This window comes from Podarcis vaucheri, assembly GCF_965113315.1.
Source record: "Podarcis vaucheri genome assembly, chromosome: 17".
Taxonomy (NCBI): domain Eukaryota; kingdom Metazoa; phylum Chordata; class Lepidosauria; order Squamata; family Lacertidae; genus Podarcis; species Podarcis vaucheri.
Genome location: NC_138755.1, coordinates 42,857,852 through 42,872,252, shown reverse-complemented (window position 1 = coordinate 42,872,252; position 14,401 = coordinate 42,857,852). Strand labels below are relative to the sequence as shown.

At 47.1% G+C, this 14,401-nt stretch overlaps 1 protein-coding gene across 4 annotated transcripts in view; it reads left to right on the top strand.

Annotated features, from left to right (window-relative positions):
* The window catches only part of VANGL1 (VANGL planar cell polarity protein 1), a 48,585-nt gene extending 35,913 nt beyond the window's left edge, over positions 1-12,672 (top strand). For 3 of the 4 annotated variants that reach the window (XM_082205940.1, XM_082205938.1, XM_082205939.1), the window contains exons 5-9: positions 352-485; positions 3,216-3,254; positions 3,579-3,711; positions 9,425-9,659; positions 12,378-12,672. In XM_082205940.1, coding sequence (XP_082062066.1) covers positions 352-485; positions 3,216-3,254; positions 3,579-3,711; positions 9,425-9,659; positions 12,378-12,638 — 802 coding nt within the window. In that variant the 3' untranslated portion in view covers positions 12,639-12,672. The remainder of the gene's footprint in view (positions 1-351; positions 486-3,215; positions 3,255-3,578; positions 3,712-9,424; positions 9,660-12,377) is intronic. The other variant, XM_082205941.1, reaches the window with a different exon arrangement.
* The last annotated feature ends 1,729 nt before the right edge of the window (positions 12,673-14,401 follow it).

Below are 14,401 nucleotides of genomic sequence, written 5' to 3'. Positions count from 1 at the left end.
AAAGGCACAATAGTGGCTCTTCAGACACAATGCATAAACAAGTTGAAAACAGCTGCTTTATTTTCCTGGCACTATAATGAGGAGACCTGAGGGGATCTAGGCAGCTTTCGCCAACCTTGGGTCCCCAGAGTTGGCTCCCCTCATCCCTAACCACAGGTCCTAGTGGCTAGGGATGAAGGGCATTGTAATCTAACAACAGAAAGTCTTTATGTGAGTTAGGGTTAAAATGAAGGCTTTCCTTGGGCTTGTGCTTGCCAAAATACAGAGAGACTATGGAAGTTGTTCTCATATATTGTGGTTTTCATTAACTACATTTTTGATATATATATTTCTTCCCATTTCTCTTTCTAGTATCCAGCGTGCTGCTTTAGTCGTTCTGGAAAATTACCACAGAGACTTTTCTGTCTACAACCCCCTGTTGTTAACAGCTTCCAAAGCACGTGCAGAGAAGCACATGGCGGGTCTGAAGGTCTACAATGTCGATGGTAGGTTGAGAGAGGGCAAATTAATTGGTGGTAATGTTTGGAAGCTGCTCTATGTCTTTCCCCCTTTTGCTTGCCTTGACCTGGACTGCAGGAAAGTCAGACTGCCGTCCCACCCCCTCCCTTGCCTCTGTTATGATCCAGGGTTGAAGCTTTCAGCTTATTTCTCACATGCTGAGAGATAGATTTTGGATGATGGACACAGAGCATCATTACCCCTCCTTGAGGATAATTGAGCCCCCCAAAGACTGCCTGGTGCCGCCTATAGATGTCCACACATTGGCATGACTATCTGGAGGGAAGAGCTATTCACACATAGGCTTCTACCAGCAAAATATCACACCAATGCGTAGAGCTCTGTAGCTGAGACTGGACAGCATGCCCAGAGACGTGCAAAGTCTCCAGTAATCATCTGGTGCTCCTGTCACATGAGTAATGAATGATGAGGGTCTTGTATTTCTCCGCCTTGCCCATATGTAATGTTTCCAGGTGGGGACCCTTGACCAAAAAGTGTTGAACAGCTCAGAGTCACCTGAGCACTTAATTTCATGGTACACATTTCTCTCTCTCTCTCCCTGCCCCGTCTCAACATTAACACTCACTTCCTCGATACCACAAGGCAGGTTGGGGGAAGAAGCCATGGCCCTTCAGATGCTGTTAGACTCATGCTTCCCATCGCCCTTGGCCACTTGCCACGCTGGCTGGCGTTGATGGTAGTTGAGTCAAACAATGTCTGGAGGGCACCAAATCAGCTACTTCTGCTCCAAGATGTGGTTATAGGCATGCCCGTTTCCCTTAAAGATGCTGGTGAACTTCCCCACACTTGGACTTGCCTGAGAGCAGTGAGCAGCTCAGCTCAACATCTGAATCAGAGATGAAATCCTTGCTTTTGTCCCACCAGCCCCAACCCCCTCTCCCTTTCTGAACAAGCAGTTGTGGAAACAGCCGGTGCTCAGGGAAAGGGGGGCCTTTCCCCATTCCCTGCTCTCACTTCCTCACTCTTGGGTGCTAGGTGTCAAGACCAGGGAACCTTGGGTGCTCCAGCAAGCTTGGGAGACTTGCCCATCTTCCATTCCCCTCTCTTGCCTTAATTTTGCTTTTTGTTTTTATTTTCCAGCTCAATCATAGCCATCATTTCTAGGCTTGCAAAAGGGATCCTTTTAACCAGGTGTTGACTAGCCTATAGGCAATATTCACACACACCCCAGTAATTTCTAGTGCCCCCCCAGGCCCGCAACAACTTGGCTTCTTTTTATTTTGTGTGTGTGTGCCAAGCAGCAGGGGACATTGTTGAGCAAAGTGGTTTCAAGCCCTCCATCAAGACCAGCACAGTGATGTGTGAATGGGGCGCATGCCTGTTTGCAGTCCTCCCGCCACTCCGCTGAGTGTGTGTATGTCTCTGCCTGCCTTCTTGCCTTCCTGTCTGCTCATCCCCTGCGCCTGCTGCCTGGAAGTGAATGTGTGGACATCTGCCTGTGCATATGGGTGGGGAGTGTGTGCTGGTCACACCCACCGCTGGCATGCATGGTCTGTGGGGTCCTTGAACGGTTAGCCAACGCAGCTTTGACCTCTCTCCCCCTTCTCTCTGGAGTGAAAATGAGACACTCCCATAAAAAACTGGGCAAATCCAGGACTCTTGCCTAGCTGTGATTAGGAAGCAACATGCTTCTCTCTCCACCCCCAAGCAAATGCAAGGAGGAAACACCAGTTCCTGTCTTTGGCATTCAGTATGAGCCCAGAAGTACTTTCTCCAGATTAATGAGATGAGCTCATTTCTTACATCTCTGCCCTCAGCAGTTTGCTAGTCAAGGAAACTCACACGGCCATTTTGACCTTTGAAAAGCATACTGTTCTTTTAGTTTACAGAATGTCTACTTTTTATGTACTTCTGCACATTGCTTCTTTTTGTTAAAAATGAGATGATGGTGCTCATATAATGATAAACAATCTGTAGGTGCCGGCACAAAATGGCTGCCACGGGCAGCAAAAGAAGAGGTGTCAGTACTCTGTACCATTGAGTACTGTCACAAAAAGCCCTGCTTCTTCTGTATGGCCAGGGAGCCTTCTCAGTACATGGAAAACATGATCTTATTTTGGGGTGGGCCCATTTTACTTCCAAACTAATTGGTGCATACCAACCAGAGCTCGCTCTCAAAAGGGGTCTGTCCCTCCTATCACCTCCCCCACCCCCAATGGGGAGATGTGAAAGCTCCCAGGACAAAAACAGCTTGTAACCCCCCCCCCTTCCCTATTTAGGATGAGAGCCAAACTATAGATGTGATGGGAGACCTGGACACATTTGGGGAGGGACCATAGCTCTCCCCAGAGAGCTGGACAGCACATTCCTTGCATACAGAGTATCTTGGGTTCAGGCCCTGGCATTAAAAAGAAAAAGGATTCCAAGGCTTGGAATAGTCCTTGGAGAGCCATTGAAGGTTGGAGCAGACAAGTAGGAAAACCCAGAGGCCTAGGGCGGCGTCCTATGTCCTGCTTGTCTGGTAGCGCCATCTTGCTTTACTGTGCCTGTTTCTGCCTAAAAAATCTTTCACCGGTTTTGAGAAGTTTATTTTATTTTGTCTGGCACTGCTTCGCTTTGTTTTTTGTCCGTCTCATGTCACTTGATGTTCTTATTTTCTGTCTTTGTTTTTTTCCTTTTGAATCTCTCCCCTCCCTCCCTCCCATTTCCCCTTTCACACTACCTCTTTCTTGTCGCTGAATTGCCATGTGCTCCAGCTGCCCTTGTGGCCAAACTGAAAATGCATTTAGCAAATGGTAAGTAGCATCTTTGGTGTATGTGTCCTCTGTCTAAGTGTATTCACCCAGTTCCAGTTCTGTGTTGCTGCTGTATCTTTCTGTAAAAGTTGGTTATACGGAGGTTACATCTTAAGTTCCCTTTCCCGGTTTACATTTCAGTACATCAGGGAAAAAACATCCCTTTACTGCACTTCTGCACCCCAAGGGAATATTTGTGGTCAGAAAGTATTTTTCCTTTTAGGAATAAGGGAGGAAATGAAAGGTGGTGTTAGGTTATCACCGTTGCTGGCAAGCTGACGGGCTTTTCTTTCTTAATTCTCAGTCTTTCTGCTCTCTTTCAAGGGCCAGATAACAGTGCAGCGGGGCAGTCCAGGGCCATGATAGCTGCTGCAGCGCACCGCAGAGACTCCAGTCACAATGAGCTCTATTACGAAGAAGCAGACCACGAGCGCAGGGTCCGGAAACGTCGAGCAAGGCAAGAATTTTATCTGCAGGCCAACCACAGGAGATGATACAATTCTTCCTTAGTCTGGAATGGGAGTGGAGATGATACAGAGTTCCTATTTATTTATTTATTAAATTTTTATACCACCCTTCATCAAAAGACCTCAGGGCGGTTCACAGAAGAAAATACAAGATAAAACTCAAGTAAATAATTACAACAAAGCAATAACACCTTCCCCCTTCCCACAGATACATTTAAAAGGCTGTAGGATATTAATCAGCCAAAGGCCTGGTTGGATAGGAACGCTTTTGGAAGGAGGCGAACCCTCCTGAGGAGAGCGTTCCACAAATGGGGAGCCACTGCAGAGAAGGCCTGTTCTCATGTTGCCACCCTCCGAAGACACACACAAAGAAGGGCCTCGGATGATGAATGCAGAGTCCGGGATGGTTTATATGGGGAGAAGCAGTCCTTGAGGAATTGCAGTCCTGAGCCGTTCAAGGCTTTTATAGGTCAAAATCAACACTTTGAATTGGGCCTGGAAACTAACTGGTAGCTAGTGCAGTCGGGCCAGGATTGGTGTGCTATGCTCAAACCACTTGCACCCATCCCAATAGATGTGTGCTGCGCCCTTAACTGGGGAAGATAAATGAGAGAGACCGGTGCCAAGCAAGATGAAATGGCAAAAGCCATTGCATGTTCAGAGAGTCAACTGAGACTAGAGTGGAGTGCATGGCTCAGCACAGCTGGCTGGATTGGGAAAGGACAACACACACCCGGGTTTCCCAGGCTTAGGCAAAAAGGAATGTCTTTCCTTGCGCACTGGACTCACAACTTCTCCGGTACATCTCCAAGATGTAGCCAATGTGCTGCAAAGCAAGAACGGAGGGATGGAACAGGGTTGGGGTTAGACATAGTTCCTAGCTAAAGTGGAGGTAGTGGGATCGGCTGTCCTCATCATGCTATCTTCCCAGAGCATTCAGATTTCTCTCTGGGGGCTTTCTCACAACCTCATTAGCAAACGCAGGCTAGTGTGGTGTAGTGGTTAAGAGCGGTAGATTCGTAATCTGGTGAACCGGGTTCGCGTCTCCACTCCTCCACCTGCAGCTGCTGGGTGACCTTGGGCCAGTCACACTTCTCTGAAGTCTCTCAGCCTCACTCACCTCACAGAGTGTTTGTTGTGGGGGAGGAAGGGAAAGGAGAATGTGAGCCGCTTTATCACTACCTTCGGGTAGTGATAAAGTGGGATATCAAATCCAAACTCCTCCTCCTCCTCCTCCTCCTCTTCTTCTTCTTCTTCTTCTTCTTCTTCTTCTTCTTCTTCTTCTTCTTCTTCTTCTTCTTCTATTGCAGTTTGTCATGTACTTGTTAACCTTCCTGCTTTTTGCAATCCAGGACAAGCAGCAACACTAAGAAGTGTCTAGTGGCCCACCAAGGGCTTAAATCACAGCTAATGGGCTGTGTTTGGCCTGGCTGATCACAAGTACTGTGTGTCTTACTCTCAGTAAATCCTTCCCATTTTTTGAGGTGCTCACTGCCCCTTCCTACAGATATTCAGGTGTTTCTAGCAGCACATTCAACCTTGCTAAGAGCTTGTGTGAAAGCTCTTGGCTGAAAGAGTGGAGCTATGTTTAACTGCCAGCTCTGCCTCTAACTAGATGGCCTCAGGCTGTCTCTCTTAGACCTTACCCTAGTCTACTACAGTTGCACCTCAGAAGTCGAACGGAATCCGTTCTGGAAGTCCACTCGACTTCCAAAACGTTCAGAAACCAAGGCACAACTCCCATTGGCTGCAGGAAGCTCTGGAAGCTGCATCAGACTTTGGGGTTCTAGAGAATGTTGCAGACCGGAACACTCACTTCTGGGTTTGCAGCGTTTGGGAAGCAAAACGTTTGACTCGCAAGGCATTCGATTTCTGAGGTCGACTGTATGGGTTTTTATAAGGCTTACAACACAGTAATGCATTCACAGCACTTTGAACACAAAGCGGTCGGAGAGCGTTAAGTGTTCTTCAGTTGTTTGTGATCACCAACCTGTCTTTGCTGCATACACGACATTCACTCACAAAACGCAGAGTCCAAAATGCAGAGTCCAAGTACCACAGGATACGACAACGCCACAAGGAACTTGGAGCTCCAGAAATGAAACCCTGCTCTTGCCAGGCTCAGGTTGTTCTTTAAAAGGCAGGATCTGCCTTGAGATGCATACAATGAAGCTCCCTGGTGGTGAAATTATTTTCTATCACAAGAATATATATTTAACCATGTGCATTGTGCAAACAGAAAAGGGGGGCTGGGGAATGAAAAGGCTGGGGATTCTAGAGCAGGAGGGCATTCGCAGAGGAGGCCAATCATCAGAGCCTTTCGTGCTTCAAACTGGTGCCAAAGCATTAAACTTCAACATTCGTGCCAAGGAGAACTGGGATTGGGAGGATCCGTTGCTTCATACGGCTTGCCTGGGATCATGGAGCTGAGTCACTTGCTTTTTGGAAACAGAACATCATTGCAACCAGGGAGGTAACAGAGCGAGAAGGTCTTGCTCCGTCTTTAGTCTCTGCCTCAGTTTATATGCTCAGCCAGGCTGACAAAGATATTGCCTGCAGAGGATAATGAAGCAGAACTCACCCTTTTGCCACACTGACAACATGCATGTAGCAAGCCACCCACCCCCCAGTCTTTTTCCAACTCTGGCCTCAGTTAATTGTGTGAATTGGGACTGTGCACTTGTGTCAAGAGTTCATGCTGGAGGCCCTCTGCGTAGGGGAGGAGAAGGGCTTGCCCCAGTCCTCCACCACTGCACTGTTTTCAGTGCCAAATCCTGCTGAACATTTACTGACTATCAGCAACTGACATTCCTTCTCAGACCCATTAACTAGCTCCCCCTCTAGACAGCCACAAGTTCCTTCTGCCCAGCGGTGTGCTCAGTTCGTGTCTCAGTATTTTGCTGGCTTCAAATAAGCATACAGTATATATATTAAAAACCTTCCCGGAGAGTTTGAATTCATCAGTAAACAATATTTGATTATGTGTTTAGGCGGGGCAGATTCGAACAGCAGCCAAACAATGGGAAAGACCAGATGAATTACACGTAGAGATTTCCTGAAGGGATCCCTTGCTTGTTTTTTTGTTTTTTGTTATCTCTCTGAGTGGAGCTTCTGGTCATCTCCAAGTCTTCTATATTTACTGCCTGTCAGGCTGACAAGATTTACTCCTGGCTTCATTCTTTCACAGGAAATTTAGTAATGGGATTCTTATGGCCAAACTACATGTGACATTAATCACACCTCCTTGTTCTTTTTAAAGCATGCATAACACTTCTGCTGTTGTATTGAAGGGGAGGCAGTTGGGCCCGGTCCCTAATCCAATGTCATGCTCTCTATCTAAATAGGAAGCCTGGGTCAGTTTCCCAGAATGCCCACCCTGGGCTGCTGCTTGAAGCTGCTGGTACTGCAGATAGCAGGGGGTGGGGCAGGAAGCTGCTGGCACAGGGTCTGGATTGGGTATCTGTGCCACTGCTTTCCTGCTGAAATAAAAGTGGCTGGGATGAACGCCCTTTAAAAAAATGTGAACTGCAGTTTACCTTTTTGTGATCTGAAGGCCAAGCTAGGAGAGGTGGAGATTATTGTGTACTGTTTAAACTATTTCCAAAGCAGCTGTAGGTAGGGATCAGGATGGCCGCACACAGGGAAGGAGCTCAATAGCAAATAACAAGGAGGCAGTTCCGTCAGGAAAATCCATAAGGACATAGGAAGCTACTGTGTACAGAGTTGGACCATCTAGCTCTGTACAGTTGGCACTGAGCAGCAGCAGCTCTCCAGGGATTCAGGCAGGATTCCCAGCCCCACCTGGAAATGCCAGGGGTCAAATATGGGACCTTCGGCATGCAAATGAGATGCTCTGCCACTGAGCTATGGCCATTCCCTGCTGTCCCCTGAGAAGGGTCAAATCCCCCCCCACCCTGCACTTCTGTTCTAATGCAATTTCCTTCACTTAAAAAAAATGAAAAGGGATGGGAAATTAATTATTCACCTCTAACTATGATGAGGTGTAAAAAGAAAAAAATGAGCTGCTTCTTTATTTAGCATCATATATGCATGCAAGTCTTTGCAAAGAACAAGAGGCCAGGATTAACAGTCTTCCTCTGAATTCTGCTGTCCTTCCTTCCTCCAGTTTCCTTGCTGCTCTGGGTGCTTGCAGATCTTCCCTTGCATTTGCTAGGCACTGTCCGGAGTTTGTTTGCTCAGCTGCACAAAACCAGGGGGTGGTTAGCAAAGGTTCCTGCCCTGCAGATTAAGAGAGCTGAACATAGTCACTCGAGCAAGCGGCCTGGAGGGCAAGGGAAGGGGTCCACGCTGGCTGCCGTCTTCTCCAATGGAAGCAACAGCTGTGGAAACCACAGACCTAAAGAGATCGGGTGGCTTTCAGGGCTGCCCGATTATCAGTCTGGAATTTTCATCACAGAGCCACAATATTCTCTGTTTTTGCTTAGAACTCTTGCAGGTGGAGAAAAGAGCCCAGTTGTATCCATGCTTGGCACTCGACCTCTTCTCTCTCACACAGCCACGCCGCCACCACAGGGAAAGGCCCAGAGTGTCAGAGTCCGTGTCCTAGATTCAGTTCCCAGCTTCCCAGTGGGTACCTGGGAAAGATATTTCTCTGTTAACTTAGGCAGCTGCTACCAGACAGTGTGAAGTAGATGGCACAGAGCTAGATTGATTGATTATATTTCTATGCCATTTTTCATTCACAGGAATCGCAAACTGGCTTACAAGCAATAAATAACATAATAAAACATCACAAATAATACAGAAATCATATACGATAATGGACAAATCATCAGTTAACCAATTACAAACGCTATTCACAAAACAACTTAAAAAAAGCTAAATAGCACAATTACAACAAAAGTTATATTTTAGGATTCACTGCATAATCTATAAAACAACATTAACAAAATAGCAACCAAAAAATAAATAAGGCCCTGTTGATTTCATACACACACTTCCCCTCCTGCATGACTTACAATCTTCCACTCCATGCAGTTCATTGAAAGACACATGCACACAATGCCCATGGCAGCAACTCCATTCTGAAGGCTCCCAGGGCAGGAGGGTGGGGCAAGGCAGGTGGAACAAGCCGTTGCCTGGTGGGCAGCACAGAGTTTCATCCCCTTCACTGTTCTTCCTCTGGAAACAGCTCCATTGTGGAGACTGGAGGGTGGGGCCTCAAGTGTCCACAGGCCACTTTTTCTCAAATACCCCAGGGACATGATTGCTGTGCGGCTTAGCAGTTTCCCTCTCTTGCCTAGCAAAACTCGGCATCTCTGCAGTCTCTCACGCCCTCCCTCATTTCGAGGGGTCTGCTCTCTTCACACTTCAGGCGAAGGGGAAGTTGCAGCATGAACCTGTTCAGAGCTTGGTGCGCGTCAGCCAGCCAGAATCGGTGGGCATGCGTAGCTTTTGCATGCAGTTGTCCCTGGCTGGGACAGCAACAGAGAGGCCCCGGCCACCCTGCTTGGACCTCCCTACTCGTGTCGCGTTGGAATGTTGTGTGCAATTAAATACACTATTCATATCATTTGGATGAGGTTAGCTGTCCATACAGATAAGCATCAGATGCAAGTACTGCTGTGGATGGGCGGCCCCTCCCTATAATCTTGGGAACATTATGCAAAGCAAGCTGGACCACGTTGCTGTAGTTCAGCTCACCCTGAATGTGAATCCCTGTCCATGTCCTTTGGCATGCAGGCTTGTGGTAGCAGTTGAAGAAGCTTTCACCCACATTAAGCGCCTTCAGGCAGAGGAGCAGCCGAAAGCCCCGGGCGACGTGATGGATCCCCGCGAGGCCGCTCAAGCCATCTTCCCATCCATGGCAAGAGGCCTGCAGAAGTACCTCCGCACTACAAGGCAGCAGCACTACCACACCATGGAGAGCATCCTGCAACACCTGGCCTTCTGCATTGCCAACAACATGACACCAAAGGTACCGCAGGAATGCCGCTATTGGCACAGAATTCAGCTGTCTGAGCATCTCAGCTTTCTTTTACACAATGCTAACCGTTGCCATAGGTTGCAAGGATATGCTTGAAAGTGTGTAGACACCCAGTAGGGACAGGGTTGCTGAATTCTACTTTTTTGTGTGCAAAAGTCTCCATTTATTCATTTTATGCCACTGGCTGCCATATTCCCCCCTTGTAAACCCCTTGGAGGCAGGCAAACAACAGTGTTGGGGTGTGCGTGTGGAAGAATGGAAACAGCGGATCACAGCAGCCTTGGAAATTCAGTGTTAGGGGATAATTGGCCATCCCTTGCTCTGCTCACTTAGGAACACCCTTCTCCCTTTGCTGACCACATCCCCACACTTGGTACGCTACTCCCCCCCCCCTTGGGTTTGTTTCTAGAGAACAAGAAAGGAGTCCCAAAGGGGTCGCAAACATTAGGATTCTGCTGCCTTGCACAGTGCCAAGCTGTGCACGTCCTTGCTTTGCCTGCTGGCAGTCCCCTTTTCAGCTGGGTTGTGTTGAGCCTTCCTGCCCCATAGGGAGACAGTGTCCAAAAGTGTGGGTTCCTCTGCTCTTGGCCCTTCTTCGCTGCAAGAGAGCCCCTCAAACTGCTTCCAGGAGGTTTCTCTGCCAAGTGAGAGAGCACCTCCTGATTCCTTCCTCCTTTCTTTGTATGAAGAATACGGAAGGAGTCAGGAGATGCTCTCTCACTTGGAAGCCCCAAACTTTGTATAGCATCTCTAAGGCAGTGGTAGAAGCTCAGAGATATAAGCGAGGGGCCAAATCACTTCGTAAACCAGGGTTGCAGTTGCCAAAACTGAATGTCTGGTTGGCGTTTTGGGGCAATACGGCTCTAAAATCTTATTTTTCAAATGATGGACTGACTGTGATTAATTGTCAGTTAAACATTTGGCTCGTTCAGATGACTACCTTGAGCTAGGTTAAGAACTTTGAGAACTTTATCCAGTGACTGTCCATATATATATATTGGCATATTCCTATGTCTTTTTCTTAATGGTGACATGGAGCATTCTTAATGTAAGAACATTATTCACAACTGTGAACAGAGCAGTGGAGTGGAGTGGAGTAAGGGAAAACAAGCTACAACAATTCACTGTAATGTTGTTCACTGCTCCTGCTCAGGCTGCACAGAAGAAGCATTTTGGTTCTTGAAATTCATTCTGATTGTGCAGATAGAATGTAACTGATAGAATTCCACAGGATGTGGTATTGGTGTGTGTGAAAACAAGTCAGGATTAAATGACCCCCAGGCCTGCACCTGCAGACGGTGGAGATAGGTTGCAAGTGGCCAATAGTCAAACTGTGCCTGGTGTCTGGCTAATTTCAAACACTGCTCTAGGGCTACATGCTAGATAGCGTTGGTGTTTGCTGGAGCTTTTGGTTTTGGGGAAAGGAGGGAAGAAAACATGGTTGTGCTGTGAAACTTCCTGTGGAACGGTATCTCTTCCTCTTTTTTTTGTGCCCCCTCCCAATTTCCCGGAGATGGTTCCTTCATTCTGCCATCAGAATATCTCCTGAATATCACCCCCATGCTTCCCATTTTAAGAAAGGATGCTACTGGGTGCTAAAGATGCTGCTCTCAGCCTGCCCTCTGAAAAGGCAGGTGAGAAGATAAGACAGTTCCACAGGTAGCTTTTGGAACACAACCCTGAGGGCAGCGTGGGAGGGGCTGCTCATCTGGGAACAATTCATATTCACAGGTGAGTGGTTATCAGCCACCCTGGCTTATAGAGATTGAGCAAATGGCACAGAAGATTGAAGCACAGGTGAACAGTGCAGTCACAAATTTCCCTTTGCTTGCTTGCAGCGTTTTCTGCCTTCCACCTTGCCTCATTACAGAGCGTCATCTGCACATGGGCAAACGCCTTATCACTCCTAGAAATCTCCAGATTCTGCTGCCATTGTGGACAGGTGCATTTCCAGGTGTCTCTGTAGGCACACAGAACCACAAGTTCTACATAGCAACCCTGATATTAATGTCCTCTTTGCAGTTTTGCCCTTGGGCTCTACATTCACAGTGGAGTGGCTATTCTTCAGCTTCCTGTCTTGAGTTTGTCCATCCAGCTGCTAAGTGATCTAACCATGACAGTTACCAGGAGTTTTAGTGTGCATGGGAACAGTTTATTGGCTCTGCTCTTCACAGCAGTGAGTTCTCAACAAGCTTCTGGCAGAGTTTCTCTGCCACACCCCAGTGTTTGCACTGAATAAAATTGAAGTGGTATCGAGCAAGCACCTGAAAGCATAACTTGTTCTTCCAGGTGTGTAAGCCAAAGCACTTTGCTTCCCAGCCGGTGTTTTGTCAGCTGTCTTTGCTTTTGCTCAACAGAGTTCCGCTAGTCAAGGATAGGGCCCTTCAGTAAAGAGCTGGAAGGGTGAGGGGCTGCTGGTCACATGGATCTGGTGTGGAGAAAATGACCTCGATCCTGCGCTGTTGGCAGAGCAGCTCATTTCATTGGGCCTAAGTGATACTGCTTTTGTAGTTCCTCTAAAACTCCAAAGTCTTCCTTTGCTTATGGCAGATAACATAAAGACCTGGAAAGGCGACTAGACAAAACTACAAGGGACATTGTCCTGTATAATCAAATTAAATTGGCAGTTGTATTTTTTGAGCTGAAAAGTTACTGGACAACACTGGACCTCATTTTCCCTTCTTTCTTTTCCCAACTGCTTTTCTCTAGGCTTTTCTGGAACGTTACCTCAGTCCAGGCCCAACCCTGCAGTACAACAAAGATCGTTGGGTCTCCAAACATTGGACGCTGATTAGTGAGGAAGCTGTTACAAAAGGATTAAGAGATGGTATTGTGTTCGTCCTCAAGTGCTTGGACTTCAGCCTTGTTGTTAATGTGAAGAAAATTCCATTTATCAAACTCTCAGAGGAGTTTGTAGACCCCAAATGTCATAAGTTTGCCCTTCGCTTGCAGTCTGAAACATCAGTCTAGCTTAGAGGCCATAAACATGTGTAGATGATGAGAAGGTAATTTCTGACTTCATGCTTTCAGGTGTGTGTGGGTTTTTTTTGGAGGGGGGGTTGCTTCATTTTTGTTCAGATTGAAAAGCAACAGACGATGGACCGTCCACACTTATTTGGAAAGAGAGTGGAGGAGGGTCTCTTTTGACAGATCTGAAGAGCTCATGGATTGGGTTGGGCATGTTCATTGGTTCATGTGCACTGCAGAGGCCTGTAAGCCCATGTAGTGTTCTGCTTCTGCCTGCCACCCTGCCTTAGATCTCCTGGTGTCTATGTGGTACTTCTGTTCCACCCCAGACTGCCTCTGTATGCCTCAACAAACAGCTTTTCACACACTCTCATAAGCTTGCTTGGCTCTTGGCAGTCATCTCTGGCTCAGTTCAAACCTTATACAAAGCCATGGTTTACGGAACTGAAAACTGTGGTTTGAACTTCCAAACATATGGTAGGCAGTTCACGGTTTGAAGCAGCGCACTTGCCTTCGCTTTCAGTTCTCCAGCATTCAGTACCATAAATTCATTCCCATGTGCATATACTGCCCCAGCTTCTGGAAGAGAAGAGATGCCTTCGATTGTGATTTGTCAATGCAGACATTGCATTGTATTAAAATGGTTAAAGCTTCCTTCCCATGGTTTGTTAGGATGCCAGAACTGAGCTTCTGTGAATGGGATTTTCAGTTATTGCTGTTGGGCACTATCTGATGTGGGAAGGACATTTTGCTTCTGAAATAAGGTAATTTATGTATTTTGAAGGGAATTGCATCTACATAACTCTACCTTTCCAATGACTGACAAAGTTAGTTTCCCACCACCAGCACCCTGTTTTGTAGCTGTTTGAATAATGACCAATGGTGTGTGTCTGGCACATAAATAGGTTTGTCATAATGGCTTTCATTCCTTTCAGCCTCCTAAAGCTATACCCCTGCCCTAATGGGTTAAGCACCCCTCTTCTTTCCTTGTGTGTAGATCTCTCTCTTAATCTATTTTTCTAACCTTTCAAGGGTTTGTTCATTACTCCCTCTCCCTTATATATATTTATGCAGTTGCAGAATGTTTGAGAAGAGTGTGGAGTTTACTGGAGTCTGACCAATTTGATTGTGTGTGTGGGGGGGCGTATTTCCTATTTAAAAGGGTTTTCTATTCCCCCGGAGAAGAATAAGAATTTCAAGTCTCTTTACCAGCACATGCCTACAGGGGAGGGGAATCTTAGATTCAGAGCAGGGAATACTTTCTGAGATGCAGACAGTTACTTGGCATTTGGAACCAAGCTGCGTTGAACGTTTCCAGCTGACCGTGGGAGTCAGCTGCGGTTGCCTCTGATGCTTTTATCCTGGTAAGTCCTCAGTCATACCCCAACCTCTCACTTCATTTTCGAAAGCAGCAATTTTCTTACTGTTTCTGAGTATCTGCATTGCCTGAAGCAAGTGGAAAACCCCACAAGCCTTCATGCATTTGCTACTCTTCTGTCTTTTCCCCTGCACTGGAGTTGCTGTTCTCAGCCATGGAGAATGGGTGGGAGGTGCCTGGTTTTTGCACCAGCCCTGTCACTCTGCATGTAGGAGAGGGCAAGCCCTGGCTCTCCAGTGTGTGGAAAACTCGGGGAAGGGGAAGGGGAGTGGGGGCAACTTGGTTGTCATTCTGGTTATTTCACAGCTCCATTTTGGTGGATCCCTGCATGTTTCCTTGGCCATTGTGGTACTGTTGGTACTACTCCATCCTAGTTTCCAGGTTGTGC